The sequence below is a fragment of the Astatotilapia calliptera genome, chromosome 7 (assembly GCF_964374335.1).
Source record: "Astatotilapia calliptera chromosome 7, fAstCal68.1, whole genome shotgun sequence".
Lineage (NCBI taxonomy): Eukaryota > Metazoa > Chordata > Actinopteri > Cichliformes > Cichlidae > Astatotilapia > Astatotilapia calliptera.
This window is the reverse complement of record NC_137428.1, coordinates 37,374,463-37,398,276: the sequence shown is the minus strand read 5'-3', so window position 1 is coordinate 37,398,276 and position 23,814 is coordinate 37,374,463. Positions and strand designations below refer to the sequence as shown.

The following is a 23,814-nucleotide window of genomic DNA, read 5'->3' as shown; positions in this document are numbered from 1 at the left end:
GAGAAGAAGAAATGCAAATGTGTTGTGCTCACGTTTCAACACAGGTAAACCTTGAGTTATATATTCATGTAAATGTTATCGATAAGTTAAACTAAAGTAACTGCATCGTAGTATAATATATAATTACATATATAAGAACTTGCAGTGTAATGGCGTCCTCTTCAGGCAGACCGTGAACATTCAATTCAATTCAATTCAATTTTATTTATATAGCGCCAAATCACAACAAAAGTCGTCTCAAGGCGCTTCATAGATACAGAGAAAAGTACAACAAATAACGTTTATTGATTTGTTCTGATACGCTTCAGAGGCATGATGCAAGGTTGTGTATCTGCTCACATCATTCACAATCTGCCTAACCTGAACAGTATTTCTATCAGCACGTCGGAGGAAACAGTAACAAAACAGTGGGATCTGCACATATTAGTAATTACATTAAACAGCGAAAACAATAAGTAAACAACTGCAAACTTCTAAATATAAATCTGTTTAAAAGAACAATTCCTGGCATTAGCATTAGTTGAGAACAGATTTGTAATAGGATTTGAATATAAATTAAAAGATATAAATGAACTTAAGAGCTTTTTTAAGAATGAATAGATGGTAAATCGATGTGATGTTTGAGTCTACCCCTCTGTCTGTCTCTAGCCCACTGTAGCTCTGCTGAACAGAGCCGCTCTTACTCACCACACTAAATGTTTGGCAGGGAGCAGTTCTAGAAAAAGCTGCAGGTTTATAATCGGTCCTTTTGAGTCCCCTTTTATAACCGAGCACCACGGGGAAGTTAGTGTCTCACGCCAGTTACCAGAAGCAGCTACGTAACAAATGCGTAGTCCTGGAAATGACAGCTCATTGCTTTGTGTAACATAGCTAGGTGACATAACAGCTGCAGTACGCGGTTATAAAAGCTATGAAAATACAGTTTTTGTGAAAATGCATCTTTTAGTGATGTTCGCCACATTCCCACTGAGTTCCTGTTAAGGGCTCGAGCCCCTAGTGTCCAGTCATTCCAGTATCCATGTGTGTGGGCACCGAGTCGTGTTGTCATGAACTATCCCACTACTGCTAGCGTCGCCCTGAGGCAACAAACCACATTTCCATGTCTCACGCTGGCCCTTCAAAATAAACAAACTTTTTTTTTCTTCAAATAATGCTACGAGGCACATCTCTTTCCAATAAAATGATGAGTTGAAGGTGGTGACTTTAAGTTTGGGATGGGGGCGACCAATTTCTGCAAGATGAGACATTTCCATTAGGAGGTAAGATAAAGATCACTATTTTACATGTTTATAGTGAAATAAATGTATATAAAAATACTTTGTGCATTAATATGTTAGGAAGTATATTTGATTGTTTGTTCTACTTTTTGAAATTTATTTATACAGTAAAACTGTTAATTTTCACTTGTTGCCTCAAGGCAACACTGTGTAGTTAGCCTAATTTTTTTTCAGGCAATATAATGCATTAGCATATGTGTGTAGAGATGTGTTTGTGTGCATTTATATGATCATAGTCAATGTTTTTTACTTTTACTTTACTTTTTTTTGAGGGACACTTAGGCAGTCAGGGGTCAGTTGGTAAAGTAATTGTGTGTGTGTGACGTGTATTACTTATCGTTGTGGGGACACAAATCTGTTTACACACTCACATTGTGAGGTCTCGCTTACTTTATGGGGACAAATTGCAAGGTAAATCATTACATTTTAGGGTGAAGGCTTGAGTCAGGGTTAGGGTTAGGTTCAGGCAGGGACTTGTGATGGGTAGAATAAGTCTCCAGGAAATGAATGTAAGTTAATGTAATGTCCCCAAAAGTGATGGAAACACATCATGTGTGTGTGTGTGTGTGTGCATGGGCTTAGGGTCAAATGTTGGATGTACTTTGGTGTTTTATTGTTCTGTGAAATGTTTACATTGTTTATTTGTTCATCCTTGTTGTACTAATAAAACATATTATAGAATAACTTGTTTGACTACCCTTATCACACAGTGTTGCCTTGAAGCAACAAACCAAAATAAGTAAAAATAATTACATATAAAAACACAAGGAAACATCAGAAATCCGTTTCTAGCAGATGATCAGCAACTGGTTCATTTGTGCTGCCATGTGCAGTTAGCTTCTTCAGCCAGTAGGTGTGAATCATGTCTGGCTCTGGTGCTGTCCAACTCTTCATACTTAATACGATCTGTCTGTCTGCACTGAGGACACCTGTAGGTTTCAGTATGACCCTTTTCATCCCAGTAGCTTTTAATACAGTTCATACAGTAGTTGTGTCCACAGGGAATAGTCACCGGGTCCTTCAGGAGAAACACTCAAACATATTGAACATCAGAATTTGTTCTGATCCAAACAAATAGTTAGCGCTGACATTTCACCTCTCAGAAACATGGAGTGCAAGAAACTTTACCACCGAGAGGAAAGAGCAAGTGGATTTTCAGGTCATGGCTGATACCTGTGAGAGGAATAGTTTGAGTGGTGATAAAACTGAAAGCACGTTTTGTTTTCCATTTTTCAGGTTGCAGCTTGTCATGCATCAGTAAACCAATACCATTTGTTCTGACTCAATAATAGTGAATAATAGTATAACCTTCCAACAGCCATGTCTTCGTGGTGTTACTACTAAAAGAAATCAAGACTGACGCACGTGCCTTTGAAAAAGGATCGTGTTTTATTTACAGAGGTTCCATCAGAATTAAAATACAAATGATTTATAGACTCCACAGGTGGAGCATTCATTCAGAGCTCGAGGAGGACAGTTGGAGGCCCTGTGTGTTTGTGTGTGTTTGTATGTGAGCATCATGTGTGTGACAGCTTTGGCAGAGAGGGGGAAAGTCCTTGGATGCATCTTCAGCCTCCTCCTCATCCTCCCCTTTGTTCTCCTGCTCAGTGACTCTCGCCTTTCTTCCCTACGACCTGCGTGGGGACAAAACATGGGTGAGTGTCAAACACTGCTCTACACAAATGAGCACAGGCTGCTGCAGCTGCTCCTCACCCTTTTGAAATCGTTCATGTTAGTGGCCTGCACCGGAGTGCCTATGAATGTCAGGTAGTTGATTTTTGTCGTCTCCTCGCCTCCTTGGTTTGACTTAATGAACAACTGAAGGGGAAAAAAAACAAGAAAATGCATTTAACAATTCAACAAAAACACACAAAAAATGTTTTTCTTTAACTGTTCGTTGATTCTGCCAGCGTGCAATGTGTCCATAGGGCGACCCTTCCCAAGCTACTTCTCCAAATTCCTCCAAGAGGGAAGTCTTTTTCCTATAACTCACAATTTTGGTGACCATCCCACAAATAAACCTCTAAAAGCTTTTCCCCCCAGCTACAGGATTTACTTCTATTGTATATACTTGAGCATTTTTGCCGTTTGCATCACGGCCTCTTCTGCTGCTCATTAACAACCTTCTTAAAATACATTTCTAATGCATTAAGATCTAACCGCAGTAATGTTTCAGAGGTACTGTTGGTAGTCGGGTCCTTACTGTAACACTCTGTACGTTCTGAAACTTGACATAGCGCAGAGGAATCAAACCGTCTTCTTTGTAATCTTCCTCAGACAGCTCCAGAGTCTGAGTGGCTTCGCTCCGCTCTGCGTCGTCGAACCCCATCGACCGAGGGAGATTGATAAACACCTTCACCACCTTAGGGGCTTGGGCTGACAGAGAGTGAAAAATAAAGAAAAAATGAGACACAGAAAGAAGATGATGATTTTTTTTACCACTCAGAAACTGACAAAGTTCATATCAGCGCCTCCAGATGCTCCAGAGGCTGTGATTAATGTCAGCAGGAGAAACACTCACCAAAGTCTGAGGACAGTAGTTTCATAGAGAAGAGCTTCACAGGCTGATTGAAGGCGATCGTTATCAAGAACTGGACAAAATTTAAAAAGGAAAACATCCATCAGGTTGATGCTCCACATATAACAAAGTTTATTAAGGTGGTAAACAGAATGAGAGCAGACTAAGGGTTTCAGTTAGTTTTAGCTTTGTTTCAGTTTCCTGAACAAACCTGAGAGTTTCAGTTTATTTTGTATTGTTTGAAAATGTCTAAATGTCAAGTCTGTTAGCTTTAGACATTATGATATGGGTGGGATTTGTTAAATCAATAAATATAATCAGCAAAGCCTCTCGTGCTGGTTATGTTGTCTGAAATGAAGATATTTGTTGTATATTTTTGTTTCATTTTTTAAACGCACAATATGTTTTAGCTAGTTTACATTCCTGTTTAAAAGTGTCATGAACATAAAGAGAAAAAAATCTAAATTCAGGGTCATTAAAACCATATGCTAAAAATTTCTCTCTTGAGTATTCAGGAGACAAATATTAGAAAGAATAAGAAAAAACAATTATCAGGAACACCACTTTAAAAGTATCATGATTACCCAGATATTTCATATGAGGATAAACCCCTGAAAATGTATCGTCACATTTTAAGAGGTCCAAACAAATTAAACATGTTTTTAAGAGACAACTCATCTATTAGACATTCTCAATGTGAAACCAGCTTCTTTGAGGAAATAACATCCAGGCTGAGCGAGGTACTGATTTCGTGAGAACTTTAAACTTGTAATGTTTAAACTTCCCGCATGAAGCGAAAAATCGAACCTGTTCATCGCAGTCAGACTCCAGGTAGGACGAGTCTTTGATCAAACAGTTGTCGAAGCCGCAGTCGTCGCTCTCGTTGAGGCACTCGCAACCGGCTTTGTTCACAAAAGGCATGAGGTCCATCTGAAACACAGCAGAGGAGGCAAACTCATTTATTCAGTTCAAACTTCGTGTACGGCTCGATATTTATGAAGCTGGATTCATGTGTGTACTGCAGCAGGTTTACATACACATTTGTTTAACCTTTTCATTCATCTGTGGCAAAGCTTGCACGTGTTTTCACACAGAGTTGGGCTATTTATGGTATTTTTCTATCATTTTTTACTGAATCAGAGAGCATTACTGTCAAATCAGTGCTTACATTGGTTTAGTACAGAGTATGGCTGGATGATGTTTAGTTTTTGAAACATATGAGTGGATTATCGAGATAAGATTAGACAGTATGATTAATGGTGACATGATGTGGTGGTGATTCATCTGAACACTAACTCAAACTTTAAAGGTACATTTTAACTTATAATGTCATAAGTGGCAACAGGTGACAAAGTTCAGCCGCTGTGAAGAAATAAAGCTGACAAAACAATGCTTTTTATCACAGATAACAGTTTGTTGGTCTGTTTTTGTGTGGACTTCGTATTTTATAACTTTATCTTTTATTCAAACTTAACTATTAAAACACAGAAGTTACACATTAAGACAAAATAATTAACTTGTTTAGGAAGCAGTGGACGAAACAGCTCCTGTGTCAGGTGAGGTAAAACACACATTTTTGTCAATAGTCTTGTGGTTTAGCAGTGACTTCAGTTCCTTGTTGGAAAGAGCTGCCAGCACTGAAAATAGTGAAAATGTTATGCTGTCTGCTTGGGGGCGTGACCCACTGCCATCTACCACAAATAACACACCAACACTGATGAGAACCTTCAGTAAAGCCTTAAGAGTACTAAAAAATGTAAGAATGTCTTATTGGGTTTGATGAAAATTGACATAAGAACTATTAAATATGAACTTTAATGGCATTTTATTTTAATTAAAGTTCATTTTTAAAAAACAATGCTATCCGACATGCTGCTTTTTCTAAATAATACCACAATGAATATATATCTTACACTGAAAAAAATACAGAAATATGGGACAACTGGATTGACTCACACCTTTATTGGTAGTCAAGTTGGCTCATGATGCACTGGTCCAACTTTTTCAAATGCTGATGTAGAGTACTGATCAATAATCACAGTGAGAAATAGCTTTATTTCTCACTGTGAGGAAGAGACTGTGAACCATTCTTTACACCAGGCTCAGCTTAAACAGCTTTTCTAACTTTGTAAAATAACTCAGGAGAAATGTAAATATAGGGGAACGTACTGAGCTGGCATTCATAAGCAAAAGCACATCCCTAAAGGAGACAATGACTAATGACCTTTTCCCTAACTTCGTGACTGCTGTCTTCAACTAGCAATAAATGCACAGATTATTTCTTTATTTGAACACTGCTGATGGCCAGCGGACAATCCAGCTGTCCTCATCAGCAATCGAAAGCCATCAGGAACATTATCCACTCACATATCCCTTAGGAATGTCAGAGTCCTCGCTATTTCCAGGGTCGTTCTCTGTGTGCTGTTTGATCTTCTCCTCCAGACCTGCAGCGTCTGCCCCTTGGTACTGATCGACCCGCACCCGGTTCCTGAAGAACAGGAACGTTGGTGTCGCTGAGATGTTGTTGGCTGCGGCCGTTGCCTAAGGAAATTAGAAAAAATATATATTTAAAATTCAGAATATAATCAGACTTTAGTGCAACTAAACTTGCCTGTTTGGGTCTCACTATTGACCGGCACCACACATGTCTATTATTTCATAACCCCCGACAGAAGCATACATTTCTGCTGCTCTGACTCAGTCTGCAGAGGATGATGATGACGACTTCAGGGATTGTGGACGATCAGTAATATTGTCAGTTAGGTCACAGTTAAGTTTGAGCTTGTTTCCCATTAATAGACGAAAATCAATATTCATAGTAAATTTGGTCTGCTTCCCACACCCTCCCCCTTTTGTTTTTTTTGTATTAATTTCATGAAACCATAGAAATCAACCATCAGTATGACAATTGTTTGACTTATAGGCCACCAATGTATCTCATCTGGGCTGAAATTTGGAACCTTTTAAATTTTTTTGTAGCCTTTTTGAGCCCTCGTGACTTCATAAGTGCAGGAGACATCCCAATTAAACTTTCAGGGTTGAAAAACATGGCACAAAGTATGTGGTACAACTGCTCTGTGGGCTACTCTTGCTTGTGTTGTTGTAGATCCGTCAGCTGGCCATGGAGAATAGCAAAGAGTGTTAAAAAGAATGAGTCCTTATAAATCTCCCATAGATGCCATTTTTGCCCAGTCTTTCTTATTGTTCAATCAAGAACTCTGACCTTAACTAAGGCAAGTTAAGGCCAACCTGAAGTTCTTTGGATGGTGTTCTGGAGTAATTTTGCTGTGCTGGCCACTCCTGAGAAAGTTCAGCACTGTTCCAGGCTTTCTCCATTTGTGGATAACAGCTCTCACTGGGGTCACAAAGCTTTCGAAGTGGCTTTTTATCCTTTTCAGACTGACAGACGTCATTGACTCTGTTTCTCAGCAGTTCTTGAGTTTCTTTAGCTTGTGGCATGATGTCTTGCTTTTTGAGATCTTTTATCTTACTTCACTTTGCCAGACAGGTTCTATTTACATGTCTTGACTCATCAGGTCTGACAGTAATTCAGCCTGGGTCTGGCTAATGAAAATGCACTCAGCTTTCCAAAAAATGTGGCTAATCTCACTTAATAAAGGGGGCAATTACTTTTTCACACAAGGCTATGTAAGTTTGGGTGGCTGTATTTACTCATATTTTTACTCATTTTGTAGAGAAAAAATACAGTGCTTTTTCACAGCACTGTATTTTTCTTGTTTCAGGACTGCACAGGATGTCAACAACGTGGTGAATCAGACTCACCTGACAGACGTGAACATCTACTTCGAGGAAGACGACCTGTGGGTATTTGTTACTCAACGTGTTGAAAGCTGGAGCTATTCTGATGCATGGCCGGCACCTGAGGAGGAAGGACAGAGCAGGTTAGCGGTCAATTCTAGTCTCACGATGGATCAGTGCATCAATTGTTGCAGTACTTGTCCTGCAAGATGTGATGAAAATCTGCCACACACAATAACACTGCTCAGTGAAGCTAATACAAGCTTAACTTACTCCTTTATTTATTATAATCATAAAAACCTTTAGTAGAATGTAAACTAATAAATGAATTACAAGTTTTAATGTTGGTCTAAACTTTTCATTTAGACCTTTTTGCTGCTGTTGTGGGTACGTGAGTTTACCCTCAGGACAAGAACCCAGCATTATCATCATTTAATGTGTCCCAAACGAAAGACATAACCTTTAACTTTAGATACTTTAAACTGATTATCATCACTATTGATCTGCTGTCTTTTCATCAGCTTAACAGGCCTATAGATCAATCAAAGCCTCTTACAATCAGAGTGTACATAAAATCACACAAAGACCTGAAAACCCGCACGTAACAGATCATTTGTTATGCTAGTGGTAGTAGTTCTGCTTTTCATGAGGACAATGCTACAGTAGAGCTCATTCTATTTAATCAGCCAGCTCACTCGCACACCTCAGCAGCCAAGTTGCTGTAATACTGCCGTGTCATTGTAAGCAGCAGCGCTAGTGAGCTAACGCCTCGCTCACTGCTAGCATAACGCTAGCATGCCGGCCGTAATTACAATACAATAAACGCTGCCGGTGAGAGAAATATTCAGCTCATGTCACCTCCTCAAAGCGGCTAAGCGACTATCCCTGAATGTTTCTCAGTCATATCCCGAAACTAAGGATTAAGTCTCGAGGGGCCTGAGCTTACCCGGCCATTGTGAACTTCACCACGGCGAGCCTGGAGCCGGCGGCGGCTAGCTCCGGCTGGAAGTCCGGGTCGCTCCCGATCACTTTAACGCCTACCATGGTGCAGTGTGCTGCTGCGATGTGAGGCGGTTACCCGGGTGATGTTCAGAGCGAACAAACAGGGAAACCTAACAAATATACGGTGTTTTGTTTTTAGCCTTCTGTCGGTGGGTTAGCCGACTAGCCGTCCGGTTCCGAGCCACACACTACAGTTACAGTGCGTTGCTCCAGGATGTGACTCCTGATTGGCTACTACACAACCGGAAATGTAGGGCTTTCTTCTTCGTCCTCGCCGAGTCTGTGTCCGCACGTTATATTGGCCTCAACAGGTTACGAACAGGAACGAACAACAAAAATCTTAATTTTTAGGGGGGAAAGGAGTGCAAACCAAATCAAATCAAACGCTGGTCTCATAAATCTTACAAATTCCGTAAAGCATGAATGAATGAATAAAGGACAAAAAAGGAAAATGTGCTTTATGATCCAAACCTCACATGTTGCAAATTTCATTTACTTCTCACCACTGAGTTTTGTAGAGAAAACAATGGACTGCTCCATAAATTTAGCTAACTATATATGCAGTGCAAAATGAAAAATAACATGGCCATTAATGCAATAAATAAATAAAATTAAATCCACATACATGCATACAATACATTAATTAAATTGAAAATAAAAGAAAAAGAAAAATTAATGAAATTAAAAGGCAAAGTACATGAACAATAAAGAAACAATGGACAAATGAAGAACATGAAAAATGAAATAATTAAGAAAAGACAATTAGAAAAAAGAAAATTCATCACAACACACTTTACAGACTCATAAATGCTAACATTATTATTAGTAGTAGGCCTATTAATATCATTATTATTATTATTATTATTATTATTATTATTATTATCATCATCTTAGATATGTTGCAGTTTTTACTATTTTTTTAGGCACTTTTAGGCCTTCATAGTAAATAGTAGGTCGGGTGTTATATATATATACAAAAAATAAATAAATAAACATCATTATAATGAGTATTTGTAGAAGAGCTTAGCCTCATATTAAACCGATCAAAAAAGATTTATGATTGACAGGGAAATAAAGCACATACATTTGATCTTTAAATATTTTTTATACTTGCTAATCTGTAGAATCTCTTTAGGTGTAACAACAACGGAGGAGAAAATCAGCGCTGGCAAAGTATTTTGATAACATAAAAAGGCACCAGAAGCATCGGCAGCATGTAAACTCTCAGATTAAGAAAAAATACATATTAAGATATTGTTAAACACAGCTTTTGGTGTAATGCTGCCCCATTACACTTTCCCATGGAATTGCACTGGGTTTTAAGAATTGAGAGTTAGAGTGACACAGTGACTTAGGCTTTAAATCAAAGCTAAACATACAGTGCATCTCACTGAAACTCCAAAATCACATTACAAATGTAACAGTTAATGTTCAATAGATGCCTTTAGAGTGAAATAAATGAAGTATAACACAATTATTACGATGTGCTGACAGAGAAACTATTTTTACAGATCAATCAGAGCCTTCTCTTTAATTTTTGTGGTAAATAGGAAGTTAAAAAAAATCATGTACAGAATCACCAGCCAAATCTGATAAAATCGCCCAACATTTGCAGTTTGATTCAGAAATTACACTTCTTCCACGCCTCTCTCTTTTAATGTCTCTGTTATTATTAATTTAAAGGATGACTGTACAGTGAATGGTATTTGTAGTTTTCTAACCTGCCAAAAAGTCTTTCACCAGGGCTCAAGACTCTTGCACAGTAATGGTAAATGGTCTGTATTTGTATAGCGCTTTACTTGGTCCTAAGGACCCCAAAGCGCTTTACACTATACACAATCATCCACCCATTCACACACACATACATTCATACACAGGTGATGGCAAGCTACAGTGTAGCCACAGCTGCCCTGGGGCGCACTGACAGAGGCGAGGCTGCCGGACACTGGCGCCACTGGGCCCTCTGACCACCATCAGTAGGCAACGGGTGAAGTGTCTTGCCGAAGGACACAATGACTGTTGGAGCTGGGGCTCGAACTGGCAACCTTCCGATCACAAGACAAACGCCCAACTCTTGAGCTACGATCGCCCCATAATGCCACTTCCTGTTTGAATCTTTGGATCTTATCAAACTCAAAAATTATAAAGCAGTCTAATTGTTTTGTAGATACTGGATGATTAAGCAATACAGAAATATGTATATGGGTGTGTCAGTGTGCTGCCTCATAATGTTTCACAAAATTAGAAAAAGTTCAATAAAGGCATTCACTGAGTTTTTATAGGTTTGTATTTTCTAATCAGTTTTTATTGTAATTTTGATTTGAATTTGTGGATTGTTGTTTGAAAATGTTTATTTTAAAAGTATTTTTCATTAGTTTCACTGTTAGTTTTAGTCTTTTTAAGTACAGGGAGTGCAGAATTATTAGGCAAATGAGTATTTTGTCCACATCATCCTCTTCATGCATGTTGTCTTACTCCAAGCTGTATAGGCTCGAAAGCCTACTACCAGTTAAGCATATTAGGTGATGTGCATCTCTGTAATGAGAAGGGGTGTGGTCTAATGACATCAACACCCTACTGGTATGCATAATTATTAGGCAACTTCCTTTCCTTTGGCAAAACGGGTCAAAAGAAGGACTTGACAGGCTCAGAAAAGTCAAAAGTAGTGAGATATCTTGCAGAGGGATGCAGCAGTCTCAAAATTGCAAAGCTTCTGAAGCGTGATCATCGAACAATCAAGCGTTTCATTCAAAATAGTCAACAGGGTCGCAAGAAGCGTGTGGAAAAACCAAGGCGCAAAATAACTGCCCATGAACTGAGAAAAGTCAAGCGTGCAGCTGCCAAGATGCCACTTGCCACCAGTTTGGCCATATTTCAGAGCTGCAACATCACTGGAGTGCCCAAAAGCACAAGGTGTGCAATACTCAGAGACATGGCCAAGGTAAGAAAGGCTGAAAGACGACCACCACTGAACAAGACACACAAGCTGAAACGTCAAGACTGGGCCAAGAAATATCTCAAGACTGATTTTTCTAAGGTTTTATGGACTGATGAAATGAGAGTGAGTCTTGATGGGCCAGATGGATGGGCCCGTGGCTGGATTGGTAAAGGGCAGAGAGCTCCAGTCCGACTCAGACGCCAGCAAGGTGGAGGTGGAGTACTGGTTTGGGCTGGTATCATCAAAGATGAGCTTGTGGGGCCTTTTCGGGTTGAGGATGGAGTCAAGCTCAACTCCCAGTCCTACTGCCAGTTTCTGGAAGACACCTTCTTCAAGCAGTGGTACAGGAAGAAGTCTGCATCCTTCAAGAAAAACATGATTTTCATGCAGGACAATGCTCCATCACATGTGTCCAAGTACTCCACAGCGTGGCTGGCAAGAAGGGTATAAAAGAAGAAAAACTAATGACATGGCCTCCTTGTTCACCTGATCTGAACCCCATTGAGAACCTGTGGTCCATCATCCAATGTGAGATTTACAAGGAGGGAAAACAGTACACTTCTCTGAACAGTGTCTGGGGGGCTGTGGTTGCTGCTGCACGCAATGTTGATGGTGAACAGATCAAAACACTGACAGAATCCATGGATGGCAGGCTTTTGAGTGTCCTTGCAAAGAAAGGTGGCTATATTGGTCGCTGATTTGTTTTTGTTTTGTTTTTGAATGTCAGAAATGTATATTTGTGAATGTGGAGATGTTATATTGGTTTCACTGGTAAAAATAAATAATTGAAATGGGTATATATTTGTTTTTTGTTAAGTTTCCTAATAATTATGCACAGTAATAGTCACCTGCACACACAGATATCCCCCTAAAATAGCTAAAACTAAAAACAAACTAAAAACTACTTCCAAAAACATTCAGCTTTGATATTAATGAGTTTTTTGGGTTCATTGAGAACATGGTTGTTGTTCAATAATAAAATTATTCCTCAAAAATACAACTTGCCTAATAATTCTGCACTCCCTGTATTATGGTATAGAGAACATGTAAAAGGCTCAAGATTTAGGAAACTCAGACTCAATTTATTGTCTAAACTCACAATAAAACCACAGACATCAGTTTTCACTGAAGAACCTCATCAGTCTTTGACAACTAAAAAATACTGAAAATACTAAAACTAAGGACATTTCTTTTAAAAGGACATTTTATTTTGGTTGTTTGTTTCACATCAAATTTTAATTGTAATTGTAATGAACTATAATACGTTTGGGTATCGTCATGTAAATATAAACTGCCAACAAATATTTGATTGAGAAGCAATGATTGTGGCAAGCTAGGTTTCATCGGCCTGAAGCACACCTGCTTGCTCACAATGCCGGCTTACCTCATTTGTCTAACATTAAAGTATAATGTTGGACCTGCTTTGATACATGACTGCTTGGACTGACTTTAAGCTGCTACTATATGAGCTTCCCTGTCATCAGATCATTTGAAGAGGGACCTGCTGCTGTTTCTAAAATGAAGGGCCATGTGTGTCATGCCGTAGTGCTGACTCATTTTGATATGGGCCATTGCAGGCTTGCTAAGGCCCCACCTCTCATTAGGGTTCTGGATAGTCTTTAGAAGTAAGCGGATCAGAACATCGATGCCAATGCTGGTATTGGTATAAGATTGATACCAGTGTGATAGGACTGATACGTCGTTTTTTACCTATTTTTGTCTTGACTGTCGTGTCTGTTTAATTTATAGCGTGCAGCACATTTAAATAACACAACATTAGTCCTCTTTGTAAATGTAAATGTGGCAGGTACGTTTACATTACAGGTTTTCAAAAAAAAAACACCTTGCATTAAAAGTTGAAAGTTGTGTTTTGTTGTGTAGTTATTGTGGGAAGTAAAACTCCCTGTGATTTAGTGGTTATTAAAATGTGTTCAGAATTTGCAACTTGACAAACATTCATCACACAAAAGATAAAGGTAAAAAACATTGGCATCGGTATTGGATTTACCACCACTGTGCACAGCACCAGTGGTCTGCCCCACTTTTCCCCACTACAAAGACCCCGATAAGACCCCGTAAAGGCGATAAAACCCCCCGACACGTTTCATCATATATCCAGGCACGTAGCATCGCCCTTTGAGCCACCACATGGTCTAATTAGAAATTCAATTAGACGCCTTTACCTGTCCGTCACGTGACCAGAACACCTCCGCGCCCACTTCCGCAGCTGCAGCCTGCCCCCTAAACGCGTCGTTTTCCGTTGTTATTTTCGGGACAGGAGGAGAGACCGGTCCGGCAGGTTTGTGTGGACTAAACCAGGTGAGGCAGCGGGAGAAGAAGGGCGGGGAGCCGCTGCCTGAGACTGCACAATCAGGAAGAAGCTGACAACATGGTGCGGTGACAGAGCGCTCCGGACACCGACTGAGAGCAGGATTCACCTTTTTAATACTATTCTGACGAGGAAACGAGTAAGTCGAGCTAAAATATAGACGTATAAGCGTTGCTTTGAGTACTTTGCTGTTTGTGAGGTTTGTAAGTGTTAAAGATTGGGCATAAACCAGAGTTTCCCCTGGGCGGCTCACCTTTCCTCTGTTGTCGGTTAAAGTTTCCCACTGGAAACTCCTCAATGATCGCGAATGTTTTGAAATAAGGGTCTTTTTGTCATGTCCAAGAAGAGGTTAACTTTAAAATCTCTACTACATATTTTAGCGGAAACACTGCTTTAGGCTACTTACAAAAATGATTTTAAAAAGCTGCTGGTTCTGTTTGAATGATGTCTGAATTGTTTCCAAATTTCTGGGTAGTAACAATTACTTTTACGTTTCTTTTGTTTCCTGTGAAGGAAGGCTACACGTTAGAAGCTCTCAAGTCAGTATCATTCAGCAATTTACAACTTCAAAAATGATCATAACATGATGATCCATTAGGAGGAATTTCCCTAACAGGATCCAGTTGCTCTCAAGTGGAATCTCTCTGGAATCTGAGTGGGGTTGGGATATATTCAGTACTTCTATATTTTTATATACCTTAATGTGTTCCCTAGATTTAAAATAAGCAAATAAATAAAATTAAGCCCCATGGGCATGAAAACATGGGCATCACCTGTCTCGTCACAATCACATTCTTCTTCCTGGTTGAAATCAGATAAATTTGAAGTATGCTGTGGATTATTCTGTCTGCTGTGGCTCACGTCCGTGCTTTTCTCTGGCCCACATTTGGTCTTCACTAACACTTTTAATGAGGTTTGAGTGGTGCAGTCTCAGCTTTGCCACAAGCCCACATTGTATGGGACAAAGGTCCTGACATTTGGGCCACACCTCTGCCATACAACACATACCAGCGCCTTACCTGAGCTGTGGGTCGCCAAAAGTAGCTGCAATTAGGACCAAATACAGTCTGGATTGTGTTTGGATGGGCGACATGTCTTTATTATGGTATTTCAATGTGGTATCAAATTGTATTCATGTTACATTTGTGATACCCAGACAAACTTGGAGGGCTGGTAAAAGTGGCTGTGTTCCACAATAAATACCAGAATGACTAAGGCAAATCACAGCTGCGAAAATTATCATACGTTTTCCATTCCTCGTGTTTCTGTGTTCGTTCAGTGTCTGAGGTAAATGGACATGTGTATTGAACAGATGTGTCCAAAAAAAAAAAAAACCCCAGTGTATTGCATTTTACAAAAATATCTTTTTATGTGCTTCCAATGAAATCTTTTGCTTTTGCTCAAGTTTGGGAATTCTGATTAAAATCCATAATGAAACTTGACTGAGGTGAATTCCAGAATTTGGCTGTCACAGAAGACAGAAAAATTAAGCACTTAACTTAAACATCACATCCTCATTTTACGGCTGTATTAAAAACTGATTTCAAAATCTGGGTTTTCAGCACGTGTTTACTCTGAAGAATGTAGATTATAAAATGAAAGGGGGATTACCAAGTGGACTGAGTACATTTATACTTCATCCTGGTGTTGTGGGCAACTCTGTATCTCTTTTCTTTGTTTACCTGTTTACACTATTGTTCTTATTTTTATTGTATTTGTATCTACATGGTCAACAATCAATGACGTCACTTAACTGGACCGAGCCCATGCAAGGTTAATCTAGACAAGCACAAAACTAAAGCCCAGCTATACAGATGCATTGTGTGATTATAAAACCCAAGGCTTTGGATAGATGCACATCAGCTGTGACGAGGGCTGGCACTACGCTCACTAAACTGGCATCTGAGCTACATATACATATAACTGACAGTGGCTCAACAGGCTCAGTCCCACGTGTGGTTAGATGTAACAACCCAGCGTTTTTAGTGTGCGGAGGACATATTGTTTAATTTTGGAATGTGACTTTTGAATGACTTGAAGGTTATTTATTCAAACAATGAATTAATAATAATACTTATTTATTATTATTATCCCTGTGTCCCTTCTAGGCCTCCATATAAATTTTAGTTGTGTTGACGCCACCCCATTTCCTTCTTTATAACTTGCGTAACCTCTCCATGCTGCAAACTTCTCACGGTCTAACATTTGATAGTAAAAAAGTGGAGCCCTTTACATATGGCTACTATATAAACACGTCTTGTCTGCAGTTAAAACACTGTGATTCAAGCCTGGACACCCTCAATTGTGGCTACTGTTGTATTTGTGAACACAATGGCGGCTGGTGGGTACACCCATCCCAGCCAGCCTGGATGTTTTTTCCATAAACATGCAAGGAAGTTTTTCCTCAGCAGACGCAGCAAGTTGGAGTCTCTTTGATTAGGGAAATATTCGTACTTATGGAAATGCCTGACCTTGAAAGCACAGACAGAGAATTTGAATCGTGACTTGAGAGGCAAATGGACAGAAGAGTGATGTGAGGTCAAGGCTTCACGAAGGCTGTTTTAAAATTTTCTTCAAATTTTCCATATGGACGATCGGACAGGTTTCACTTACTCCATCTGAAGCTTTCTGTTCGTGCTGTCACGACTGTCTATCTGCTTTTATCCATGGTTTAGGAGTCTGTTCTTAAATTAGTGCTTTATTCAATAATATCACAGATTTTCATTCATATCATTTCATTTTTTGCCCTTCTTCTTTTATTAGGTTATCATACTTTCTCCCCCCCAGTACCATCCATGTCTAAGCTTAAGAAATGCTTCCATGGCTAATGTTTGAGATAAGTGTCAGATTTAACAACGTGACGACACCGGGAAGTGTTTTGTGCCAGCGTACTTAATAAATCCGATGTTTGCTACTGAGTTATCCGCAAATATCTGCTAAAGAACTTTCACAAACATTATGACAATGAAACAGGAATAATAGGAACACATAGGATAACAGGAAGGCTCACATCTGTCTTCTTGTCACCATGAAAGTGAATCTATCAACTTTTTCTCTCCCCTCCAACACCTATTTGAACACTGAGTCCATCTTTAGGTATTTTAATTAATATTTAGGGTAATTACTAATCGCTTATTTACTCCTTGAACTGATAATTAGGGAAATAATGTTTTTAAATTGGCATATAAAGTAAGGAGTACGCTTCATTAATCTCGCTTAATTCCTTCATTAAGCTCTGAGTTATTTGCATATCCAAAGACACCTGGTCCTTAAACTGTATTTCCCCCGAGAGATGCAATGGCCCAGCTGCAATAGTTTTGCTATATGGGGGTAATTTAAAGTGAGCACCAGGGTTTTAAAAGTATGGCCTGTAGCCCAGAGATGGCCATCCTTTAATACAGATGTTTATTGAGACTTGGGATGTGAGTTCAGTGTATTATTTGTACCTGTTCTGAACTTCTTAAGGTTTGCCCCTAATCAATACCACCCGTTTTTAGAAGACACACAAAAATGAATGTACACAGTTTTTCATTTTCATTCACTTTCAGACACTTAAAAACTAAAACCAAACCAGCAAAACTCTGGAAATCATCAGAGACTAAACTGAATTTAAATAAATGAGTAAATGAATTGGAAAGTGTAAAACTCTTAACAAGGTCATTACAGGCTCCGTTTAGTTCTCTTGCAGACTTTTGTGACCACTTGCCCTGACATACTCACTGTGCCCAGAGGGGAATGTGGCAACGTCTCTGCCAGTTCACCTGTTTTGCTAAAGCAGCTTTGTGGAAGCTTTTTAATAAATTATTGGTTTGATGGTTTTATTTTTCCTTTGTGGCCCTCTGCCCCAGACTCTTTAAAATCCTTAAAATTACTTACCAAGAGCCCCCGATTTAAGAATGTAAACTGAGTGTGGGTGTCTTTGTTGGCCTTGAGGCCTCCCTATAGGTCACTCCAACAAAAACCACTTCTGTTCAGAATCTTTCTTAATCAAACCTTGAGCCATCTTGAGGTTTCAGTCACTGCTCACATGTGAGGAAAGGCAAACAGATGCAAACTAGGAGTCAAATAGAATTTGACTGCATAGGATATGAAGTCTATGCGTGTTTGTTATTTTAAAAAGGGGGGGAAAGCCAGTTATTGTGATTCCTGCCACGGTCTTAGAGCTTCATCTTAATCCACAGAAACGTTAAAGTCCTAGCGGTACAGTGGTTTGCCCCAGGGCCACGCAGTTCTTCTATTTTATATAGACAGAGAATTCACTTTCCCCAAAAGACTTTTGCAAGCTATCTAAATGCAAACAGAAACATGTTTTTCAAATCATCTTACATCTTTTATCTTTAATAGAGAAGTTGTACGAAAACGACATCTCAAATGGGGACACTAAGACGCTGGTTGTTTTATTGAAAAGAAGTAGACATGGGGCAACATAGAAAACGTATCAGTTTCTTGGAGGCGAAAAAATATACTCGGGTCATTAATGTGAGTGGGAACAAAAAAAAAAAGTGTAGAGAGACGACAACTTTCAAGAGTACAGATGGTGAGGACTTTGCCAGCATGTTGGCAAAACATGAAACATTTCTCAAAGTACAGAATTTTCATAATCTTTGCTACCTTTTACCCTTTTTTAAACCTCTATTTTTTTTTTAATCTATTTTATTTATTTAATGTGCATATTTACTCAGCCACTCATGTAAACATTAAGAGCATTGTGAAAAAGAAAGTGTGATGGAGGACAAACTGTTGAGCAACCAAATTCCTATATGAAACAGTGATGGCATAAACCTGTGTGGCTTAAATATGAGAACTCCTCAGATCTTATTCTAATTAAAGGATTAAGGTCTTTAAAGTGTTCTTAATTTAAATCCAAACGTGATGATGATGATGCTTTGAGGTCATAGCGCCTAAACTTTGGAACCACCTTCCTCAGCCCGTCACGTCGGCTGAATCAGCCGCTTGTTTTAAACAACTGTTTAAAAACCAAACAAACTTTTATAGATTAGTCTTTCTTTAATCATTTACCTGTTAAATTTGGCTATAGCATACACACATATGGAAGCACGTATCTGTAAATGAGTTAAAATATATATTTCATAATGTAAACATACGTTTATTTATTAAATGCTTTTTACTTAATTAGATAATAAGTGTCATTATAGCCAATACTGCTGAGCCAACAGGTCTGTAGACGACGCCATCAACATGGCCCTACACTTCATCCTGCAGCATCTGGACTCCCCAGGAACCTACGCCAGGATCCTGTTTGTGGACTTCAGCTCTGCCTTCAACACCATCCTTCCAGACCATCTCCGAGGCAAGCTTTCCCAGATGAATGTGCCTGATCCCATCTGCCGGTGGATCACTGACTTCCTGACGGACAGGAAGCAGCATGTGAGGCTGGGAAAGAATGTCTCGGACTCCCGGACCATCAGCACCGGCTCCCCTCAGGGCTGTGTTCTTTCTCCTCTGCTCTTCTCCCTGTACACCAACTGCTGCACCTCCACCCACCAGTCTGTCAAGCTAATCAAGTTTGCAGATGACACCACCGTTATTGGACTCATCTCGGACGGGGACGAGTCTGCCTACAGGAGGGAGGTTGAACGTCTGGTGTCCTGGTGCAGCCACAACAACCTGGTGCTGAATGCCCAGAAGACAGTGGAGATTATTGTGGACTTCAGGAAGCACACAGCCCCACTCCCCCCCATCATCCTGACTGACACCCCCATCACCTCTGTGGACTCATTCCGCTTCCTGGGTACCACCATCACCCAGGACCTGAAGTGGGAGCCCACCATCACCTCCGTCATCAAGAAAGCCCAGCAGAGGATGTACTTCCTGAGGCAGCTGAAGAAATTCAACCTGCCAACACGGACGATGATGCAGTTCTACACTGCAATCATCGAGTCCATCCTCACCTCCTCCATCACCGTGTGGTACGCTGGAGCCACTATCAGGGACAAACAGAGACTGCAGTGTGTTGTGCGCTCTGCTGAGAAGGTGATTGGCTGCAGACTCCCATCTCTGCAGGACCTGTACACCTCCAGGACATTGCGGCGTGCAGCTCGGATTTCAGCTGACCCTTCTCACCCTGGACACAGTCTGTTTGACCTGCTCCCCTCAGGCAGGAGGCTCCGGTCCATTCGCACCAGAACCTCTCGCCATAAGAACAGTTTCTTCCCCTCTGCTGTTGGACACATGAACAATAACCATATGACTGTTCCCACCACTAACACATGACCCTACGCTGTGTTCACTGCATCATTCCATGATTGGCACTGATCACCACCTGCACTCATGTATATATCTTTCAACGTAGCACTCTTAATTCTTATTCTCATGTATATATCTCATGTATAGCTCATGCACATATCTTTCCACGTAGCACTTTTAATTCTTATCCCTACTTTTATTTTTTTCCATGTCTATTTAAGTGCTATTTATGACACTATGTTTGCACTGAAGCACCGCAGCAATTTCCTAATGTTGTAAACCTGCTCAACATTTGGCAATAAACCCCATTCTGATTCTGATTCTGATTCTGAATACAGAGATACAATAAGACAAACGGATAAACAACTGTTTTAAAAATGAGTGAGTAACAATTCACTAAAAATTCTCAACAGCCTGTTTAAACACTCGTCTGTGTCATCACAATACAATCTACAGTCATCTAAACGTCATGACACAAAAGCAGGAATAATATTCTCCCGTTGAGCTGAGGCGACCACACATTACAGTTTACAAATGTTCCTCAAATGAATCAAACTGATTTTTGAAAAACAACCTTTTTATGATTTTTTTTTTTTTTTTTTTTTTTTTTCCCAGTCTCAGTTGTTTTACATTAAAATACAGAGATGGACTCTGCTGACTGAAAAGAACTGAGTATTAAAGAAGATGTTAAGGAAGCAGGAATATGGTGAATAGTTTAGCTTTGTACTGGAATTTAACACCGACTCTGCAGAGAACAGGCAGTCATTGTTCAGGTTGGGGTTTTTTTTTTTTTTTTGGGTATTACAGACATCAGCTCACACGGATTCCCCTCAGGTGCTGCAGAAACCCGACTCTGTGTTAATGCGACCAATCGCATCTATTCTGTCCTCAAAGTTCCACAGACACAAATATCTTTCAGTTTTTTAAATGAGGTCAACCAAATCGGTTTTGTTTTCTTCCCCCTTTTTGACTCTGTTAGCAGGAAAATCAGAAATGACTTCCATAAGCGTTAAGTCAGGTTTAGGTTTTAATTCAAGGAACAAGGGATTTGGTTTTGTGGATTAGGGCTCAGCAGTACCACAGACTTGTAAAATCTCATTTTCTTACAACCAATTATGTTTATTTAAAAATATAAACAAACAAAAACTAAGAACAAACCTTTTCAAAATGCCCAAATTCACATACAAAATGTTTCTTCTCAACATCTAAATTTGAAAGTCAAACCTGTTAGTTTGACAGTTATTGCTAATTGTTTAGAACAAAAAATGCCTCTCTTCTTAAATATGTTTTTCATTTAATGAGCAGTTTTTCAGCATTTGAGTGTATTCTCCTTATGTATAGTCCTGATCAAAAGTTTTAGAACACTTGAAAAATGGCAAAAAAAATCATATTTTGCTTGGTTGGATCTTAACAAGGTTCCAAGCAGAGCTTCAACATGCAACAAGAAGAAATGGTAGTGAGACAAAACATTTTTTGAGCATGCAATTTATTGAAAACAACGCTTAACATGAAACAGTCTGTTTTACAGCTCATCAATAGTTTAGGACCACATCCCTTTAAAAGGCCAAATCTGTGCAAAAATGTGGATTCATTGTCATTTTCTGTCAGGTAGTCACACTGTCATGACGTACTGATGGCAAATGCAAAAAAACTTTCCCTTTTTGAATGTGGTGTTATTGTTGAACTGCATAAGCAGGGTCTCACGCAGCGCACAATCCCTGCTGAGGTGGGACGCAATAAGAAAGTCATTTGGGACTTCTTAAATGATCCTGAGGGTTATGGAACAAAAAAAGTTAAGTGGAAGACTCCAAAATTTTACCAGCACTGAGCCGGAGGACCCAACTGGCTGTCCATCAAGACACTGGATGATCCTCGACCCAAATTAAGGCAGTTACTGGTGCAGACTGCAGCCCCATAACCATCAGACGGCATCGGAGACTGAAGGGCTTCAAAAACAAAAAACGTCTACAAAGGCCTCGTCTCCTTGAACGCCACAGAACCGATCATTTAGACTTTGCAAGAGTGCACCAAACATGGGACAATGAAAGATGGAAGAAAGTTTTATTCTCAGAGAGGAAAAAATGTAACCCTGATGGTCCTGATGGTTTCTAACATCACTACCATGACAAGCAGATCCCAACTGACATGTACAGTGCGTGGGTACTATAATGGTCTGGGATGCTTTTTCCTTCAGTGGAACAATGCAGGGGCGTCAAACGGCTGCTGGCTATGTCCAGATGTTGCAGAGAGCATTCCTCATGACTGATGGCCCTCATCTGTGTGGTAACGACTGGGGTTTTCAACAGGACAACGAGACAGTACACAGAACAAGGGAATATATCCAGGAGAATAACATCAATCTTTTGGATCATCCTGTGTGTTTTCCTGATCTAAATCCAATTGAGAAGCTTTGGGGATGGATGGCAAGGGAAGTTTACAAAAATGGACAACAGTTCCAGACAGGAGATGCTCTTCACCAATTTGAGAAATGTTCCCACTCACCTCATGGAAGTGCTTGCATGAAGCATCCTGCAATGAAGTGATCATCAATAATGGTGGAGCTACTTTGATTTCTGTTTTGGGGGTGGTTACAGGTTTTTTGGAGGTGTGGTCCTAAACTTTTGATCAGCTATAAAACAACCTGTTTCAGTTTAAGCGTTGTTTTCAATAAATTGCATGCTCAAAGAAATGTTTTGTCTCACTCCCATTTCTTCTTGTTGCATGTTGAAGCTCTATTTGCAACCTTGTTAAGACCAGTACAGTATATTTCGTGTGAGCTTTCTGTAGGTCAGCAGCAGTATTTTAAATATTTCATGATTTTAAAAAACTTCTCTAAATGTAGAGATGGTTTTGAGTTTTAAGCACAGCAGTAAGAAAAATGCGTTTTTCTTGAAAACTGGAATGATCAGTGACTTAATGCTATTTACGATTTTTTTCATACTTTTAAATGTCAGACACCTTTAACAGCACTAATCTTCATAATGGAAGCCATCTTTCCTGCTGTAAAGTCCAAAACGATGCTGTTCTCTTTTAGGCTTTGGAAATAACTGAGAAAACATGAATAAACCTCAGTCTTATTGTAATTGTGTTCTTCTGGATATGAACCAAGTAGAAATGGGCCAAGTGAAATTTCTTATCAGATTATTTTCTTTTCTAATAACTGAAACACAAATACTGGAGCTGGTAGTGGATGACTGCTGTTTGAGTTCCTGCTGTTGTGTTTATATTTCACAATATTCTCAGATTAATGATGGACATTTAGAGAAGTAGTCGTCTCTGGTTTGTATTTTTCATTTCTGAAACCTGAGGCCTACATTACCCACAATACAGTGGATGTGGTGTGCTACGCTAGCAGAGTTTAACTCAGGCAACCATCTGGTGAGCTCATATTTTCATACATGCCTGTGTGTGGTTTGTTTTTTTTGTTTTTGTTTTGCTCTTCAAACTTGTTTTTCACCTAAACAAACATGCAGTCACATGACTTTAACACATTTTTCACACATACAAAAGTGCACTTCGATCCTGTTCATGTACCCTGATGTGAAGACACTGTTTACTAAAAACAAAAGCTGCCTTTCAGCCTTCAAACTTCACACACTGCATAACTATTTCCAGTGAGGTCTTCCCGCAATGCTGCAAACTGTAAATATTATATTTACAGCTGGTACGGCATTATATCAATAAGGGACTAACTTTGAGTTTACTTGCAAACTGGCACCCAAAGTCATTTATTTTATGATTACATTTTTATTTCTGTATCTTTTAATTGACTTTTTTTGGATGG

General features: G+C 39.5%; 2 protein-coding genes across 2 annotated transcripts in view; one reads left to right on the top strand and one right to left on the bottom strand.

Moving 5' to 3' along the window:
- Positions 1-2,643: 2,643 nt before the first annotated feature.
- On the bottom strand, positions 2,644-8,840 carry txnl1 (thioredoxin-like 1). The gene is made up of 8 exons (XM_026174496.2): positions 8,501-8,840; positions 7,579-7,675; positions 6,163-6,336; positions 4,603-4,725; positions 3,799-3,868; positions 3,481-3,653; positions 2,991-3,095; positions 2,644-2,911 (listed from the first exon to the last, which is right to left on the bottom strand). The coding sequence occupies exons 1-8, from the start codon at positions 8,596-8,598 to the stop codon at positions 2,882-2,884; spliced, it is 870 nt and encodes a 289-aa protein (XP_026030281.1). The 5' UTR covers positions 8,599-8,840; the 3' UTR covers positions 2,644-2,881.
- A 4,884-nt stretch (positions 8,841-13,724) lies between these two features.
- Positions 13,725-23,814, top strand: part of atp8b1 (ATPase phospholipid transporting 8B1) — a 36,826-nt gene continuing 26,736 nt past the window's right edge. Inside the window, exon 1 of the mRNA XM_026174493.2 lies at positions 13,725-13,962. The gene's annotated coding sequence lies outside the window, so the exon portion shown is untranslated. The remainder of the gene's footprint in view (positions 13,963-23,814) is intronic.

What these genes read in the sequence shown, in the direction of transcription:
- txnl1 (XM_026174496.2), bottom strand. Translation starts at nt 8,598, where the DNA reads ATGGTAGGCGTTAAAGTGATCGGGAGCGACCCGGACTTCCAGCCGGAG. An exon ending in TAGATGTTCACGTCTGTCAG is followed by an intron (nt 6,337 to 7,578) that starts GTGAGTCTGATT and finishes TAATTTCCTTAG; the next exon opens with GCAACGGCCGCAGCCAACAA. An exon ending in AGTCTGACTGCGATGAACAG is followed by an intron (nt 3,869 to 4,602) that starts GTTCGATTTTTC and finishes AATTTTGTCCAG; the next exon opens with TTCTTGATAACGATCGCCTT.